At 43.0% G+C, this 16,609-nt stretch overlaps 3 protein-coding genes across 6 annotated transcripts; all 3 read right to left on the minus strand.

Annotated features, from left to right (window-relative positions):
* Positions 1–2,601: 2,601 nt before the first annotated feature.
* Positions 2,602–4,616, minus strand: LOC132123188 (chymotrypsin-like protease CTRL-1). 2 transcript variants are annotated; one of them, XM_059533757.1, is made up of 7 exons: positions 4,428–4,616; positions 4,197–4,297; positions 4,030–4,109; positions 3,865–3,946; positions 3,065–3,245; positions 2,842–2,972; positions 2,602–2,763 (listed from the first exon to the last, which is right to left on the minus strand). In XM_059533757.1, exons 1-7 carry the CDS (start codon positions 4,480–4,482, stop codon positions 2,602–2,604), a joined length of 792 nt encoding a protein of 263 aa, XP_059389740.1. In that variant the 5' UTR covers positions 4,483–4,616. The 2 variants fall into 2 exon arrangements, with proteins under 2 accessions (XP_059389740.1, XP_059389741.1); XM_059533758.1 differs by having other exon boundaries at positions 2,842–2,968; positions 3,061–3,245.
* Positions 4,617–8,526: 3,910 nt separating this feature from the next.
* On the minus strand, positions 8,527–10,541 carry LOC132123189 (chymotrypsin-like protease CTRL-1). 2 transcript variants are annotated; one of them, XM_059533759.1, is made up of 7 exons: positions 10,353–10,541; positions 10,122–10,222; positions 9,955–10,034; positions 9,790–9,871; positions 8,990–9,170; positions 8,767–8,897; positions 8,527–8,688 (listed from the first exon to the last, which is right to left on the minus strand). In XM_059533759.1, exons 1-7 carry the CDS (start codon positions 10,405–10,407, stop codon positions 8,527–8,529), a joined length of 792 nt encoding a protein of 263 aa, XP_059389742.1. In that variant the 5' UTR covers positions 10,408–10,541. The 2 variants fall into 2 exon arrangements, with proteins under 2 accessions (XP_059389742.1, XP_059389743.1); XM_059533760.1 differs by having other exon boundaries at positions 8,767–8,893; positions 8,986–9,170.
* Positions 10,542–14,451: 3,910 nt separating this feature from the next.
* On the minus strand, positions 14,452–16,350 carry LOC132123190 (chymotrypsin-like protease CTRL-1). Of its 2 annotated transcripts, none has more exons than XM_059533761.1 (7): positions 16,296–16,350; positions 16,059–16,165; positions 15,892–15,971; positions 15,729–15,810; positions 14,915–15,095; positions 14,692–14,822; positions 14,452–14,613 (listed from the first exon to the last, which is right to left on the minus strand). In XM_059533761.1, the coding sequence occupies exons 1-7, from the start codon at positions 16,348–16,350 to the stop codon at positions 14,452–14,454; spliced, it is 798 nt and encodes a 265-aa protein (XP_059389744.1). The 2 variants fall into 2 exon arrangements, with proteins under 2 accessions (XP_059389744.1, XP_059389745.1); XM_059533762.1 differs by having other exon boundaries at positions 14,692–14,818; positions 14,911–15,095.
* Positions 16,351–16,609: the final 259 nt, after the last annotated feature.

A 16,609-nucleotide genomic window follows, 5' to 3' on the forward strand; every position in this document is an offset into this window, starting at 1 on the left:
TCGCCTCTCGCTGGAATAGCAATGCATATGTGGCAGCAGTTTTTGCTCGCGCTTGATATCTGTGATAATCTAGCAAGTGGACAGAGCGTGTTTAGCTCCCGCAGGAGCTGAATACATGCTGTGCATTGTGTCACTGTGAGAACATGTAAAGGATGTGCCGCACAGCTGGCGTCAGCCTCGAGTACCAGCAAGCACCGGCAGGGGTGCCTCGGCTATGGCATTGAGACACAGCATCACATTCACTAAGAGGAACCATGGTTACATGCGTAACCTAGAGATGTTCCTCTTCAGGACCTCAAGCTGCGTTGAGAAACACTATGACAGACTACCAAATCCCTGCCTAGTGTGTATCCGAAGAGCACAGCTTAGGACGAGAGAACTGAAGCGCCTGGATTAACTTGCATATCTAGGCCATAAAAGCTTGTAAATGTAAAGGTCGATGACCACACCGCTGCATTGCAGATGTCCAGCATGGACAAACCTGCTAAGAAGGCCACAGAGGCCACCATACCCCGTGTGGAGTGAGCCTTGACTCCCATCAGTGAGGGGAGACCAGAGATGCATATGTAACATTGATAGCCTCAACTATCCAACGACTAAGTTTCTGCTTCATTGCAGGAAAAATCCCAATTGGGGGGACCATAGCACACCAGCAGTTGGTCCATCTTTCTCCACAGAGCAGCTCTGTGGACGTATGTGTCCAGCTCTCGAGCTTGATACATACAATTAGCTTCTTCTGGTCGGACTTATGGAAGGGAGGAAGGCATAAGGCCTGCAGTACTATTGGTTGTGGTGTGACAGAGGGAACTTTAGGAACACAACCCACTCGAGGGTATAGAAGTGCTTTGGCCATGCCGGTCGCAAAGTGAAATGAGTAGGGGCCACTGAGAGGGCCTGAAGATCTCCATCGTGGAGAAGTCGTGGCCTAATGGTTAGAGAGTCGGACTCCCAATTGAAAGGTTGTGAGTTCGAGTCCCGGGCTGGCAGGAATTGTGGGTGGGGGGAGTGCATGTACAGTTCTCTCTCCACCTTCAATACCATGACTTAGGTGCCCTTGAGCAAGGCATCGAACCCCCAACTGCTCCCCGGGCACCGCAGCATAAATGGCTGCCCACTGCTCCGGGTGTGTGCTCACAGTGTGTGTGTGTGTGTGTTCACTGCTCTGTGTGTGTGCATTTCGGATGGGTTAAATGCAGAGCACAAATTCTGAGTATGGGTCACCATACTTGGCTGAATGTCACGTCACTTTCACTTTCACATCTCTCCTCAGAGAGGTAATAACCAACGGATCAGATGTCTATCTGATATATCTTGGATCGGCTCGAATGGAGATTTACAGAGCCTCAAACACCACAAACAAGTCCTAGGTGGGGGGGACACGGGACCATACTGGAGGCCTCAGCCTCAGCGCACCATGGAGGAAACGTGTTAGTAGGGGGGAGATCTCCCGGGAGCAGAGCTATTGGCGAAAAACATATAGACAAAGCCTCGGCCAAATCTGTACCATAACGTCCAATCTGAGAGGAGCTGGATGAACTAGAGAGAACCAGAGGGAACATTGCAATGTCTCTTGAGTTGCAAAGAGGTCCAAAAAGTCTCCATATCTGTTTCACCACCTAGTGGTGAAGCCTCCATTTCCTGGGCTTCGGCCCCTGTCTCGACAGTATGTCTGCTCCTACATTCAACCTTCCAGGAATATACACTGCTCTGAGCAAGAGGAGTTTGTCCTGGGACCACAGAAGGATCTGGTATGCCAGCTTGTGCAAGGGGCATGAACGCAGACCTCCCTGGGGGATATAAGAGACCATATATCTCTTATATATTGATATAAGAGACCAACGATATGTTGTCAGTGCGCACCAACACATGGTGACCTCTCAGGACTGGGAGGAAATATTTTAATGTTCGATACACAGCTAGCATCACTAGACCACAGATCGCGGGCAGGGTGGCCACTCTTGACAGCACCCCAGCCGGTGAGGGATGAGTCTGTCGCTAGTGTTACACGGTGACAAGGAGCTCCCAGCACCAGGCCCTGATTCAAGAATCAAGGTTTCTTCCATGTGTCTAAGGCACAGAGGCACCGCCGGATGACCTTGATATTTTGAAGTGGGTCCCCTCTCTGGCAAAATCTCTTGGTCTTGAGCCACCACTGTAGGGGTCTCATCATTTGATTTGCTTGAAAGTTAGTATCTTGTAGCTTTCTCTGCACTTGCATCACGTTTGCCTGTCATCTGTTACTTTGAATGTGGAACATTTTTAAAATGCAAATTAAAGTAATATATATCTTTAAAGTTTTGAAGAAAATGTAATGTATATATCATTTAGCTACATTAATATGGTGATAATGGCAATTTATGATTACATTTGCAGTACATTTTTAAATATTCAGATCATTACTTTGACTCTTCGGTACACTTAATTTTTTTATTTAACTTTTATTGAAATATTTGTACAGCTGGAACAAGAAAACAGTAACATGAAGTAACAGCCAGATCACTGGAACCACGGAAAGACAAAAAACACAACCAACAGAGATCCGCTTATTACATATTAATGACTTAAGACTTCATTTTCTTCATAATTTCTCAGAATGGTGCTTTAGTTAGAAGCGATAGTCCTGTCGATCCAGGAGCGCAGTTGGGAGATGCGGGCGTAGACTACAGGGAAACGGGTGTCACAAGTGCTTGTTCCCCAGGAGACCGAGCCCACCAGAGACCAGACCCCTGAACGCTCACACACCAGAGGACCACCAGAATCACCCTGAGAAAAAACACACATTTGATTTGAACAGCAGCAACACTGAGATGGTAATGTGTTTCTTGATCTGTCTTCATATACCTGGCAAGATGAGGAACCAGAGGCTCCAGCACAGATCATAGCATCAGTGATAGTGTTCTGACCCCAGATCTGTTTGCACACAGCAGGACTTATGATGGGTACACCTGTCTGCTGTAGGATCAGTGGGCTCGCTAAAAGAGAAGAAAACGTGACAAATTGTCTTGCACAGTTAACAGATGTGTTGTTATTCTCTCAGTATATTTTTGTTTTACAGATGACTTACTTGTGGTGGCAGTTCTACCCCAGCCAGTGGTGAAGCAGCGGGTTCCAGGCAGGATGCTGAGGGTTGATGGAGCCAGACATACAGGAGAGATACGGGGAGTCAGTGTGACTGGAGACGACAGTTTCAGCAGAGCAATGTCATTGTTGATAGTCGTCCTGCTGTAGAGCGGATGGGTGATGACCTGAACATACAGAAAAGGGGGATCAATGCTGAAAGCTGCTTTTATGAATGGTGGACTAAGATATAAGATGACTTTCTTTCTGTTATTTTAACCCTTCTGTTTTTAACCTTTTTTCAAATACATACTGTATGTGCTGAGAATTTTAAGTGCGTGCTAAAAGTTAATTTTGGCGACTTTTAGGAGCTTACTAGAGTGTAAATGACCTCAGAGCATCTATTTTGAAAATGATAATAAAATATTCATAACTTTTTTGTGATTCTCACTTTTTTTATTTTTCAGTGCTTTAAAATCAGGTAAGCAAATAAAGAACACAACTATATAACTATCAATACATAAGCCATTTTGTAACAGTTAGTCAAATATATTTGAATAAATTTAGCATTTAGATCACTCCTTTGTATAAATGACAAGAAATTATTATTATTATTATTGATAATAATAATAATAATACATTTTGTTTAAATTTTTGAATGATTTGGGTATTTCAAGGATTTTGGGTAAGACAAACGTTTGCTTTTAAAACAATATAAACAGTCAATATAGTAGGAGTCATAAAGCATTGGTTGATCACTCATTTTGATTTCGTCTCTGATCCACTGAGATCAATAAACATTGTTACCTTGGAAACTAATTTGACCTGAATGGGTTCAACACTTGAGCCACGATCATGTTCTCCAAGAATGACGCGGTGATAGCCAACCCTAAAAGGATAAAGAATAAGTCAATGGTTAAAAGACAGACAAAAAAAAATATTTTAGATTGTTTTCAGACTGAAGACTCTTACACGACAGCGCAGTGGGCAGCAGTGAGAACCCAGTTCTGGTTGATCAGGGATCCTCCACAGAAGTGGAAACCACTGGGCAGCTGTTTCAAAGGTAAAAGCACTGAAAATGTGAAATTTACTCTTTAAGCAAAGCAGAAAAATGTTTGTTTGAAAAACTGATGAGTTACCTGAAGAGAGACCTGCCAGGGCCAAGATCCAGAGATGGCATTCTGTCCATTCACAATCCTGCTGCCGATCGTCTGTGGCTTAATCGCAGGCACTCCACAACCTGTTATTACAAAACATAACACATTGTTCATGAGACAAGCATGAGACAGGAAGCTCTTAATGCAGGTTTTGCATTTTCTAAATATATTTGCCCATCATTATTCTTGCAAACTTTTAAAGGAGACACTTACCCAGAGCAGAAGCCACTAGAGCAAAGCAGGTGATGGAGAAGATGGTGAAGGTCATGATGTAGATGAGTGTGTGATGGACTGTATCTCACTGATGTATCTGTAGGTTGTCTCTATTGCTTTTATATCATTTACAGCAGCTGATAAATCTGAGACGTGATGGAGGTCCATCCCATCAGCTCCAATGAGCTCATAGCTGAGGAATGTTTAGATCTGTTATCGCTGGAGATGATCTACATCTTCATTGCCCATAGATGATCTCTTTCGTGTCAAGAGGGTGAGTTCTTTTACCTTGAGGTGTTCGTAGCTTTTCTATTTCCTTGAGTAGCATCATACTTCTGTAATTGTATGTTATGAAATGATTTCGTTGGGAAACAGTTTTGTTGTTGTCTGATGTGATGTTTAAGTCACTAAGTCAGTGTTGCTGAACAGGAAGAGACTGAAATCGTCACTTATGAGAACTTCACTGATGTGAAAATAAAAGTTCTAATATTAGTTTATAATAGCAGTTTAGATAAAACAAGCAAAATAGTTCTTATAGGACATGTTATCATAGCCACTGAAAAGAGATGGCATCTAGTAAACCATTTTCTCTCAACATATTTATTTAGCTATTTTACTTGAACTGCTCTCCTCAGCAATGTTGCATGCATTTATGGCATTATTTTTTTCAAAAGCATAATTATAGTAATTAACATACACAGTTTAATTGTGCATTATGTCTTTATGGCTAAGTTTATATTACTAATGCCTGGTATAATTTTCATCTAAAATACTGCAGGATGTTCAGTGATAATTCACAACAGTGATGTTCAAATTAGTCTCTAATAAGCTCCTGGACCGTCCCTGTTCTTGAGTTCACTAGTTTGTCTGATCAGTAGCTTGTCATTGTCTCAGACTGGGCAAAAATGTAATGTTACCAGTTCTGTTTCTCTGAACTGGAAAGAAACAAGGAAGAGACATAAATAACTCAAATGCAGTTCATTGGAATTCATTGTAGAGATGCCCAATTTAACATACGCAGTCTGCCTTCTGTTTGTCAATGAATATATTGATCGTGAAGTTCCCTTTCAAGGGAACTTTGAACTGCATCCTCTAGGGGTCGCTATGGGGGGAACACCCCGTCGTTACCCATGTCTGAAGCATACATTTCAAAAACACCAACAAGTTGGCAGGCGACAGCCCAGGACGTCACTATCGGTGCGACTATAAATAGACACCGGGAGAACACATCATCCTCTTCTTCGTCTTCATTGACTGTTTTGTTACAGCATATTGGAGTGCATGTTTCTCGCAATAGGGTTTGCTCTGATATTTGCAGTTCACACGCCTCACATACTGTGGTGTGTGTGTGTGTGGTGAAGAGCAAGTACAAGCGTTCAGCTCTCGAGGGAGTTGGACGCACTATGCTGCACTCATTGTGATGCATTCGTGAGACTCAGAGGGGATGTCAGTATTTCACTATTTACCAGAGTTTGTAGCAACATTTGCATGAGTGCATTCGCCTCTCGCTGGAATAGCAATGCATATGTGGCAGCAGTTTTTGCTCGCGCTTGATATCTGTGATAATCTAGCAAGTGGACAGAGCGTGTTTAGCTCCCGCAGGAGCTGAATACATGCTGTGCATTGTGTCACTGTGAGAACATGTAAAGGATGTGCCGCACAGCTGGCGTCAGCCTCGAGTACCAGCAAGCACCGGCAGGGGTGCCTCGGCTATGGCATTGAGACACAGCATCACATTCACTAAGAGGAACCATGGTTACATGCGTAACCTAGAGATGTTCCTCTTCAGGACCTCAAGCTGCGTTGAGAAACACTATGACAGACTATCAAATCCCTGCCTAGTGTGTATCCGAAGAGCACAGCTTAGGACGAGAGAACTGAAGCGCCTGGATTAACTTGCATATCTAGGCCATAAAAGCTTGTAAATGTAAAGGTCGATGACCACACCGCTGCATTGCAGATGTCCAGCATGGACAAACCTGCTAAGAAGGCCACAGAGGCCACCATACCCCGTGTGGAGTGAGCCTTGACTCCCATCAGTGAGGGGAGACCAGAGATGCATATATAACATTGATAGCCTCAACTATCCAACGACTAAGTTTCTGCTTCATTGCAGGAAAAATCCCAATTGGGGGGACCATAGCACACCAGCAGTTGGTCCATCTTTCTCCACAGAGCAGCTCTGTGGACGTATGTGTCCAGCTCTCGAGCTTGATACATACAATTAGCTTCTTCTGGTCGGACTTATGGAAGGGAGGAAGGCATAAGGCCTGCAGTACTATTGGTTGTGGTGTGACAGAGGGAACTTTAGGAACACAACCCACTCGAGGGTATAGAAGTGCTTTGGCCATGCCGGTCGCAAAGTGAAATGAGTAGGGGCCACTGAGAGGGCCTGAAGATCTCCATCGTGGAGAAGTCGTGGCCTAATGGTTAGAGAGTCGGACTCCCAATTGAAAGGTTGTGAGTTCGAGTCCCGGGCTGGCAGGAATTGTGGGTGGGGGGAGTGCATGTACAGTTCTCTCTCCACCTTCAATACCATGACTTAGGTGCCCTTGAGCAAGGCATCGAACCCCCAACTGCTCCCCGGGCACCGCAGCATAAATGGCTGCCCACTGCTCCGGGTGTGTGCTCACAGTGTGTGTGTGTGTGTGTTCACTGCTCTGTGTGTGTGCATTTCGGATGGGTTAAATGCAGAGCACAAATTCTGAGTATGGGTCACCATACTTGGCTGAATGTCACGTCACTTTCACTTTCACATCTCTCCTCAGAGAGGTAATAACCAACGGATCAGATGTCTATCTGATATATCTTGGATCGGCTCGAATGGAGATTTACAGAGCCTCAAACACCACAAACAAGTCCTAGGTGGGGGGGACACGGGACCATACTGGAGGCCTCAGCCTCAGCGCACCATGGAGGAAACGTGTTAGTAGGGGGGAGATCTCCCGGGAGCAGAGCTATTGGCGAAAAACATATAGACAAAGCCTCGGCCAAATCTGTACCATAACGTCCAATCTGAGAGGAGCTGGATGAACTAGAGAGAACCAGAGGGAACATTGCAATGTCTCTTGAGTTGCAAAGAGGTCCAAAAAGTCTCCATATCTGTTTCACCACCTAGTGGTGAAGCCTCCATTTCCTGGGCTTCGGCCCCTGTCTCGACAGTATGTCTGCTCCTACATTCAACCTTCCAGGAATATACACTGCTCTGAGCAAGAGGAGTTTGTCCTGGGACCACAGAAGGATCTGGTATGCCAGCTTGTGCAAGGGGCATGAACGCAGACCTCCCTGGGGGATATAAGAGACCATATATCTCTTATATATTGATATAAGAGACCAACGATATGTTGTCAGTGCGCACCAACACATGGTGACCTCTCAGGACTGGGAGGAAATATTTTAATGTTCGATACACAGCTAGCATCACTAGACCACAGATCGCGGGCAGGGTGGCCACTCTTGACAGCACCCCAGCCGGTGAGGGATGAGTCTGTCGCTAGTGTTACACGGTGACAAGGAGCTCCCAGCACCAGGCCCTGATTCAAGAATCAAGGTTTCTTCCATGTGTCTAAGGCACAGAGGCACCGCCGGATGACCTTGATATTTTGAAGTGGGTCCCCTCTCTGGCAAAATCTCTTGGTCTTGAGCCACCACTGTAGGGGTCTCATCATTTGATTTGCTTGAAAGTTAGTATCTTGTAGCTTTCTCTGCACTTGCATCACGTTTGCCTGTCATCTGTTACTTTGAATGTGGAACATTTTTAAAATGCAAATTAAAGTAATATATATCTTTAAAGTTTTGAAGAAAATGTAATGTATATATCATTTAGCTACATTAATATGGTGATAATGGCAATTTATGATTACATTTGCAGTACATTTTTAAATATTCAGATCATTACTTTGACTCTTCGGTACACTTAATTTTTTTATTTAACTTTTATTGAAATATTTGTACAGCTGGAACAAGAAAACAGTAACATGAAGTAACAGCCAGATCACTGGAACCACGGAAAGACAAAAAACACAACCAACAGAGATCCGCTTATTACATATTAATGACTTAAGACTTCATTTTCTTCATAATTTCTCAGAATGGTGCTTTAGTTAGAAGCGATAGTCCTGTCGATCCAGGAGCGCAGTTGGGAGATGCGGGCGTAGACTACAGGGAAACGGGTGTCACAAGTGCTTGTTCCCCAGGAGACCGAGCCCACCAGAGACCAGACCCCTGAACGCTCACACACCAGAGGACCACCAGAATCACCCTGAGAAAAAACACACATTTGATTTGAACAGCAGCAACACTGAGATGGTAATGTGTTTCTTGATCTGTCTTCATATACCTGGCAAGATGAGGAACCAGAGGCTCCAGCACAGATCATAGCATCAGTGATAGTGTTCTGACCCCAGATCTGTTTGCACACAGCAGGACTTATGATGGGTACACCTGTCTGCTGTAGGATCAGTGGGCTCGCTAAAAGAGAAGAAAACGTGACAAATTGTCTTGCACAGTTAACAGATGTGTTGTTATTCTCTCAGTATATTTTTGTTTTACAGATGACTTACTTGTGGTGGCAGTTCTACCCCAGCCAGTGGTGAAGCAGCGGGTTCCAGGCAGGATGCTGAGGGTTGATGGAGCCAGACATACAGGAGAGATACGGGGAGTCAGTGTGACTGGAGACGACAGTTTCAGCAGAGCAATGTCATTGTTGATAGTCGTCCTGCTGTAGAGCGGATGGGTGATGACCTGAACATACAGAAAAGGGGGATCAATGCTGAAAGCTGCTTTTATGAATGGTGGACTAAGATATAAGATGACTTTCTTTCTGTTATTTTAACCCTTCTGTTTTTAACCTTTTTTCAAATACATACTGTATGTGCTGAGAATTTTAAGTGCGTGCTAAAAGTTAATTTTGGCGACTTTTAGGAGCTTACTAGAGTGTAAATGACCTCAGAGCATCTATTTTGAAAATGATAATAAAATATTCATAACTTTTTTGTGATTCTCACTTTTTTTATTTTTCAGTGCTTTAAAATCAGGTAAGCAAATAAAGAACACAACTATATAACTATCAATACATAAGCCATTGTGTAACAGTTAGTCAAATATATTTGAATAAATTTAGCATTTAGATCACTCCTTTGTATAAATGACAAGAAATTATTATTATTATTATTGATAATAATAATAATAATACATTTTGTTTAAATTTTTGAATGATTTGGGTATTTCAAGGATTTTGGGTAAGACAAACGTTTGCTTTTAAAACAATATAAACAGTCAATATAGTAGGAGTCATAAAGCATTGGTTGATCACTCATTTTGATTTCGTCTCTGATCCACTGAGATCAATAAACATTGTTACCTTGGAAACTAATTTGACCTGAATGGGTTCAACACTTGAGCCACGATCATGTTCTCCAAGAATGACGCGGTGATAGCCAACCCTAAAAGGATAAAGAATAAGTCAATGGTTAAAAGACAGACAAAAAAAAATATTTTAGATTGTTTTCAGACTGAAGACTCTTACACGACAGCGCAGTGGGCAGCAGTGAGAACCCAGTTCTGGTTGATCAGGGATCCTCCACAGAAGTGGAAACCACTGGGCAGCTGTTTCAAAGGTAAAAGCACTGAAAATGTGAAATTTACTCTTTAAGCAAAGCAGAAAAATGTTTGTTTGAAAAACTGATGAGTTACCTGAAGAGAGACCTGCCAGGGCCAAGATCCAGAGATGGCATTCTGTCCATTCACAATCCTGCTGCCGATCGTCTGTGGCTTAATCGCAGGCACTCCACAACCTGTTATTACAAAACATAACACATTGTTCATGAGACAAGCATGAGACAGGAAGCTCTTAATGCAGGTTTTGCATTTTCTAAATATATTTGCCCATCATTATTCTTGCAAACTTTTAAAGGAGACACTTACCCAGAGCAGAAGCCACTAGAGCAAAGCAGGTGATGGAGAAGATGGTGAAGGTCATGATGTAGATGAGTGTGTGATGGACTGTATCTCACTGATGTATCTGTAGGTTGTCTCTATTGCTTTTATATCATTTACAGCAGCTGATAAATCTGAGACGTGATGGAGGTCCATCCCATCAGCTCCAATGAGCTCATAGCTGAGGAATGTTTAGATCTGTTATCGCTGGAGATGATCTACATCTTCATTGCCCATAGATGATCTCTTTCGTGTCAAGAGGGTGAGTTCTTTTACCTTGAGGTGTTCGTAGCTTTTCTATTTCCTTGAGTAGCATCATACTTCTGTAATTGTATGTTATGAAATGATTTCGTTGGGAAACAGTTTTGTTGTTGTCTGATGTGATGTTTAAGTCACTAAGTCAGTGTTGCTGAACAGGAAGAGACTGAAATCGTCACTTATGAGAACTTCACTGATGTGAAAATAAAAGTTCTAATATTAGTTTATAATAGCAGTTTAGATAAAACAAGCAAAATAGTTCTTATAGGACATGTTATCATAGCCACTGAAAAGAGATGGCATCTAGTAAACCATTTTCTCTCAACATATTTATTTAGCTATTTTACTTGAACTGCTCTCCTCAGCAATGTTGCATGCATTTATGGCATTATTTTTTTCAAAAGCATAATTATAGTAATTAACATACACAGTTTAATTGTGCATTATGTCTTTATGGCTAAGTTTATATTACTAATGCCTGGTATAATTTTCATCTAAAATACTGCAGGATGTTCAGTGATAATTCACAACAGTGATGTTCAAATTAGTCTCTAATAAGCTCCTGGACCGTCCCTGTTCTTGAGTTCACTAGTTTGTCTGATCAGTAGCTTGTCATTGTCTCAGACTGGGCAAAAATGTAATGTTACCAGTTCTGTTTCTCTGAACTGGAAAGAAACAAGGAAGAGACATAAATAACTCAAATGCAGTTCATTGGAATTCATTGTAGAGATGCCCAATTTAACATACGCAGTCTGCCTTCTGTTTGTCAATGAATATATTGATCGTGAAGTTCCCTTTCAAGGGAACTTTGAACTGCATCCTCTAGGGGTCGCTATGGGGGGAACACCCCGTCGTTACCCATGTCTGAAGCATACATTTCAAAAACACCAACAAGTTGGCAGGCGACAGCCCAGGACGTCACTATCGGTGCGACTATAAATAGACACCGGGAGAACACATCATCCTCTTCTTCGTCTTCATTGACTGTTTTGTTACAGCATATTGGAGTGCATGTTTCTCGCAATAGGGTTTGCTCTGATATTTGCAGTTCACACGCCTCACATACTGTGGTGTGTGTGTGTGTGGTGAAGAGCAAGTACAAGCGTTCAGCTCTCGAGGGAGTTGGACGCACTATGCTGCACTCATTGTGATGCATTCGTGAGACTCAGAGGGGATGTCAGTATTTCACTATTTACCAGAGTTTGTAGCAACATTTGCATGAGTGCATTCGCCTCTCGCTGGAATAGCAATGCATATGTGGCAGCAGTTTTTGCTCGCGCTTGATATCTGTGATAATCTAGCAAGTGGACAGAGCGTGTTTAGCTCCCGCAGGAGCTGAATACATGCTGTGCATTGTGTCACTGTGAGAACATGTAAAGGATGTGCCGCACAGCTGGCGTCAGCCTCGAGTACCAGCAAGCACCGGCAGGGGTGCCTCGGCTATGGCATTGAGACACAGCATCACATTCACTAAGAGGAACCATGGTTACATGCGTAACCTAGAGATGTTCCTCTTCAGGACCTCAAGCTGCGTTGAGAAACACTATGACAGACTACCAAATCCCTGCCTAGTGTGTATCCGAAGAGCACAGCTTAGGACGAGAGAACTGAAGCGCCTGGATTAACTTGCATATCTAGGCCATAAAAGCTTGTAAATGTAAAGGTCGATGACCACACCGCTGCATTGCAGATGTCCAGCATGGACAAACCTGCTAAGAAGGCCACAGAGGCCACCATACCCCGTGTGGAGTGAGCCTTGACTCCCATCAGTGAGGGGAGACCAGAGATGCATATGTAACATTGATAGCCTCAACTATCCAACGACTAAGTTTCTGCTTCATTGCAGGAAAAATCCCAATTGGGGGGACCATAGCACACCAGCAGTTGGTCCATCTTTCTCCACAGAGCAGCTCTGTGGACGTATGTGTCCAGCTCTCGAGCTTGATACATACAATTAGCTTCTTCTGGTCGGACTTATGGAAGGGAGGAAGGCATAAGGCCTGCAGTACTATTGGTTGTGGTGTGACAGAGGGAACTTTAGGAACACAACCCACTCGAGGGTATAGAAGTGCTTTGGCCATGCCGGTCGCAAAGTGAAATGAGTAGGGGCCACTGAGAGGGCCTGAAGATCTCCATCGTGGAGAAGTCGTGGCCTAATGGTTAGAGAGTCGGACTCCCAATTGAAAGGTTGTGAGTTCGAGTCCCGGGCTGGCAGGAATTGTGGGTGGGGGGAGTGCATGTACAGTTCTCTCTCCACCTTCAATACCATGACTTAGGTGCCCTTGAGCAAGGCATCGAACCCCCAACTGCTCCCCGGGCACCGCAGCATAAATGGCTGCCCACTGCTCCGGGTGTGTGCTCACAGTGTGTGTGTGTGTGTGTTCACTGCTCTGTGTGTGTGCATTTCGGATGGGTTAAATGCAGAGCACAAATTCTGAGTATGGGTCACCATACTTGGCTGAATGTCACGTCACTTTCACTTTCACATCTCTCCTCAGAGAGGTAATAACCAACGGATCAGATGTCTATCTGATATATCTTGGATCGGCTCGAATGGAGATTTACAGAGCCTCAAACACCACAAACAAGTCCTAGGTGGGGGGGACACGGGACCATACTGGAGGCCTCAGCCTCAGCGCACCATGGAGGAAACGTGTTAGTAGGGGGGAGAACTCCCGGGAGCAGAGCTATTGGCGAAAAACATATAGTCAAAGCCTCGACCAAATCTGTACCATAACATCCAATCTGAGAGGAGCTGGATGAACTAAAGAGAACCAGAGGGAACATTGCAATGTCTCTTGAGTCGCAAAGAGGTCCAAAAAGTCTCCATATCTGTTTCACCACCTAGTGGTGAAGCCTCCATTTCCTGGGCTTCGGCCCCAGTCTCGCCAGTATGTCTGCTCCTACATTCAACTTTCCAGGAATATACACTGCTCTGAGCAAGAGGAGTTTGTCCTGGGACCACAGAAGGATCTGGTATGCCAGCTTGTACAAGGGGCATGAACGCAGACCTCCCTGGGGTATATAAGAGACCATATATCTCTTATATAGTGATATAAGAGAGCAACGATATGTTGTCAGTGCGCACCAACAAATAGTGACCTCTCAGGACTGGGAGGAAATATTTTAATGTTCGATACACAGCTAGCATCTCTAGACCACAGATCGCGGGCAGGGTGGCCACTCATGACAGCACCCCAGCCGGTGAGGGATGAGTCTGTCGCTAGTGTTACACGGTGACAAGGAGCTCCCAGCACCGGGCCCTGATTCAAGAATCAAGGTTTCTTCCATGTGTCTAAGGCACAGAGGCACCGCCAGGTGACCTTGATATTTCGAAGTGGGTTCCCTCTCGGGGAAAATCCTTTGGTCTTGAGCCTCCACTGTAGGGGTCTCATCATTTGATTTGCTTTAAAATTAGTATTTTGTAGCTTTGTCTGCACTTGCATCACGTTTGTCTGTCATCTGTTACTGTGAATTTGGAACATTTTTAAAGTGCAAATTAAAGTAATATATTTCTTTAAAGTTTTGAAGAAAATGTAATGTATATATCATTTTGCTACATTACTATGCCGATAATGGCAATTTATCATTACATTTACAGTACATTTTTAAATATTCAGATCATTACTTTGACTCTTCGGTACACTTAATTTTTTTATTTAACTTTTATTGAAATATTTGTACAGCTGGAACAAGAAAACAGTAACATGAAGTAACAGCCAGATCACTGGAACCACAGAAAGACAAAAAACACAACCAACAGAGATCAGCTTATTACATATTAATGACTTAAGACTTCATTTTCTTCATAAATTCTCAGAATGGTGCTTTAGTTAGAAGCGATAGTCCTTTCGATCCAGGAGCGCAGTTGGGAGATGCGGGCGTAGACTACAGGGAAACGGATGTCACAAGTGCTTGTTCCCCAGGTGAACGAGCCCACCAGAGACCAGACCCCTGAACGCTCACACACCAGAGGACCACCAGAATCACCCTGAGAAAAAACACACATTTGATTTGAACAGCAGCAACACTGAGATGGTAATGTGTTTCTTAATCTATCTTCATATACCTGGCAAGATGAGGAACCAGAGGCTCCAGCACAGATCATAGCATCAGTGATAGTGTTCTGACCCCAGATCTGCTTGCACACAGCAGGACTTATGATGGGTACACCTGTCTGCTGTAGGATCAGTGGGCTCGCTAAAAGAGAAGAAAACGTGACAAATTGTCTTGCACAGTTAACAGATGTGTTGTTATTCTCTCAGTATATTTTTGTTTTACAGATGACTTACTTGTGGTGGCAGTTCTACCCCAGCCAGTGGTGAAGCAGCGGGTTCCAGGCAGGATGCTGAGGGTTGATGGAGCCAGACATACAGGAGAGATACGGGGAGTCAGTGTGACTGGAGACGACAGTTTCAGCAGAGCAATGTCATTGTTGATAGTCGTCCTGCTGTAGAGCGGATGGGTGATGACCTGAACATACAGAAAAGGGGGATCAATGCTGAAAGTTGCTTTTATGAATGGTGGACTAAGATATAAGATGACTTTCTTTCTGTTATTTTAACCCTTCTGTTTTTAATCTTTTTTCAAATACATACTGTATGTGCTGAGAATTTTAAGTGCGTGCTAAAAGTTAATTTTGGCGACTTTTAGGAGCTTATTAGAGAGAAATGACCTCAGAGCATCTATTTTGAAAATGATAATAAAATATTCATAACTTTTTTGTGATTCTCACTTTTTTTATTTTTCAGTGCTTTAAAATCAGGTAAGCAAATAAAAAACACAACTATATAACTATCAATACATTAACCATTGTGTAACAGTTACTCAAATATATTTGAATAAATTGTGCATTTAGATCACTCCTTTGTATAAATGACAAGAAATTATTATTATTATTATTATTATTATTATTATTAAAAATAATAATAATAATACATTTTGTTTAAATTCTTGAATGATTTGGGTATTTCAAGGATTTTGGGTAAGAAAAATGTTTGCTTTTAAAACAATATAAACAGTGAATATAGTAGGACTCATAAAGCATTGGTTGATCACTCATTTTGATTTCGTCTCTGATCAACTGAGATCAATAAACATTGTTACCTTGGAAACTAATTTGACCTGAATGGGTTCAACACTTGAGCCATGATCATGTTCTCCAAGAATGACGCGGTGATAGCCAACCCTAAAAGGATAAAGAAAAAGTCAATGGTTAAAAGACAGACAAAAATTTTTTTTAGATTGTTTTCAGACTGAAGACTCTTACACGACAGCGCAGTGGGCAGCGGTGAGAACCCAGTTCTGGTTAATCAGGGATCCTCCACAGAAGTGGAAACCACTGGGCAGCTGTTTCAAAGGTAAAAGCACTGAAAATGTGAAACTTACTCTTTAAGCAAAGCAGAAAAATGTTTGTTTGAAAAACAGATGAGTTACCTGAAGAGAGACCTGCCAGGGCCAAGAACCAGAGATGGCATTCTGTCCGTTCACAATCCCAATCCTGCTGCCGATCGTCTGTGGCTTAATCGCAGGCACTCCACAACCTGTTATTACAAAACATAACACATTGTTCATGAGACAAGCATGAAACAGGAAGCTCTTAATGCTGGTTTTGCAGTTTCTAAATATATTTACACATCATTTTTTTTGCAAACTTCTAAAGGAGACACTTACCCAGAGCAGAAGCCACCAGAGCAAAGCAGGTGATGGAGAAGATGGTGAAGGTCATGATGTAGATGAGTGTGTGATGGACTGTATCTCACTGATGTATCTGTATGTTGTCTCTATTGCTTTTATATCATTTACAGCAGCTGATAAATCTGAGACGTGATGGAGGTCCATTCCATCAGCTCCAATGAGCTCATAGCTGAGGAATGTTTAGATCTGTTATCGCTGGAGATGATCTACATCTTCATTGCCCATAGATGATCTCTTTCATGTCAAGAGGGTGAATTATTTTACCTTGAGGTGTTCGTAGCTTTTCTATT

This window comes from Carassius carassius, chromosome 41, assembly GCF_963082965.1.
Source record: "Carassius carassius chromosome 41, fCarCar2.1, whole genome shotgun sequence".
Lineage (NCBI taxonomy): Eukaryota > Metazoa > Chordata > Actinopteri > Cypriniformes > Cyprinidae > Carassius > Carassius carassius.

Bases quoted from the DNA above. Each gene is read 5' to 3' on its own strand.
- LOC132123189 (XM_059533759.1), bottom strand. From the start codon at position 10,407: ATGACCTTCACCATCTTCTCCATCACCTGCTTTGCTCTAGTGGCTTCT. The intron at 10,035-10,121 runs GTAACTCATCAG...CCTTTGAAACAG, and splicing joins CCTGGCAGGTCTCTCTTCAG to CTGCCCAGTGGTTTCCACTT. The intron at 8,898-8,989 runs GTAAGTCATCTG...CTTCTCTTTTAG, and splicing joins GGGTAGAACTGCCACCACAA to CGAGCCCACTGATCCTACAG.
- LOC132123190 (XM_059533761.1), bottom strand. From the start codon at position 16,350: ATGACCTTCACCATCTTCTCCATCACCTGCTTTGCTCTGGTGGCTTCT. The intron at 16,166-16,295 runs GTAAGTGTCTCC...TTGTAATAACAG, and splicing joins TCTGGTGGCTTCTGCTCTGG to GTTGTGGAGTGCCTGCGATT. The intron at 14,823-14,914 runs GTAAGTCATCTG...CTTCTCTTTTAG, and splicing joins GGGTAGAACTGCCACCACAA to CGAGCCCACTGATCCTACAG.
- LOC132123188 (XM_059533757.1), bottom strand. From the start codon at position 4,482: ATGACCTTCACCATCTTCTCCATCACCTGCTTTGCTCTAGTGGCTTCT. The intron at 4,298-4,427 runs GTAAGTGTCTCC...TTGTAATAACAG, and splicing joins TCTAGTGGCTTCTGCTCTGG to GTTGTGGAGTGCCTGCGATT. The intron at 3,947-4,029 runs GTAAGAGTCTTC...TTATCCTTTTAG, and splicing joins GCTGCCCACTGCGCTGTCGT to GGTTGGCTATCACCGCGTCA.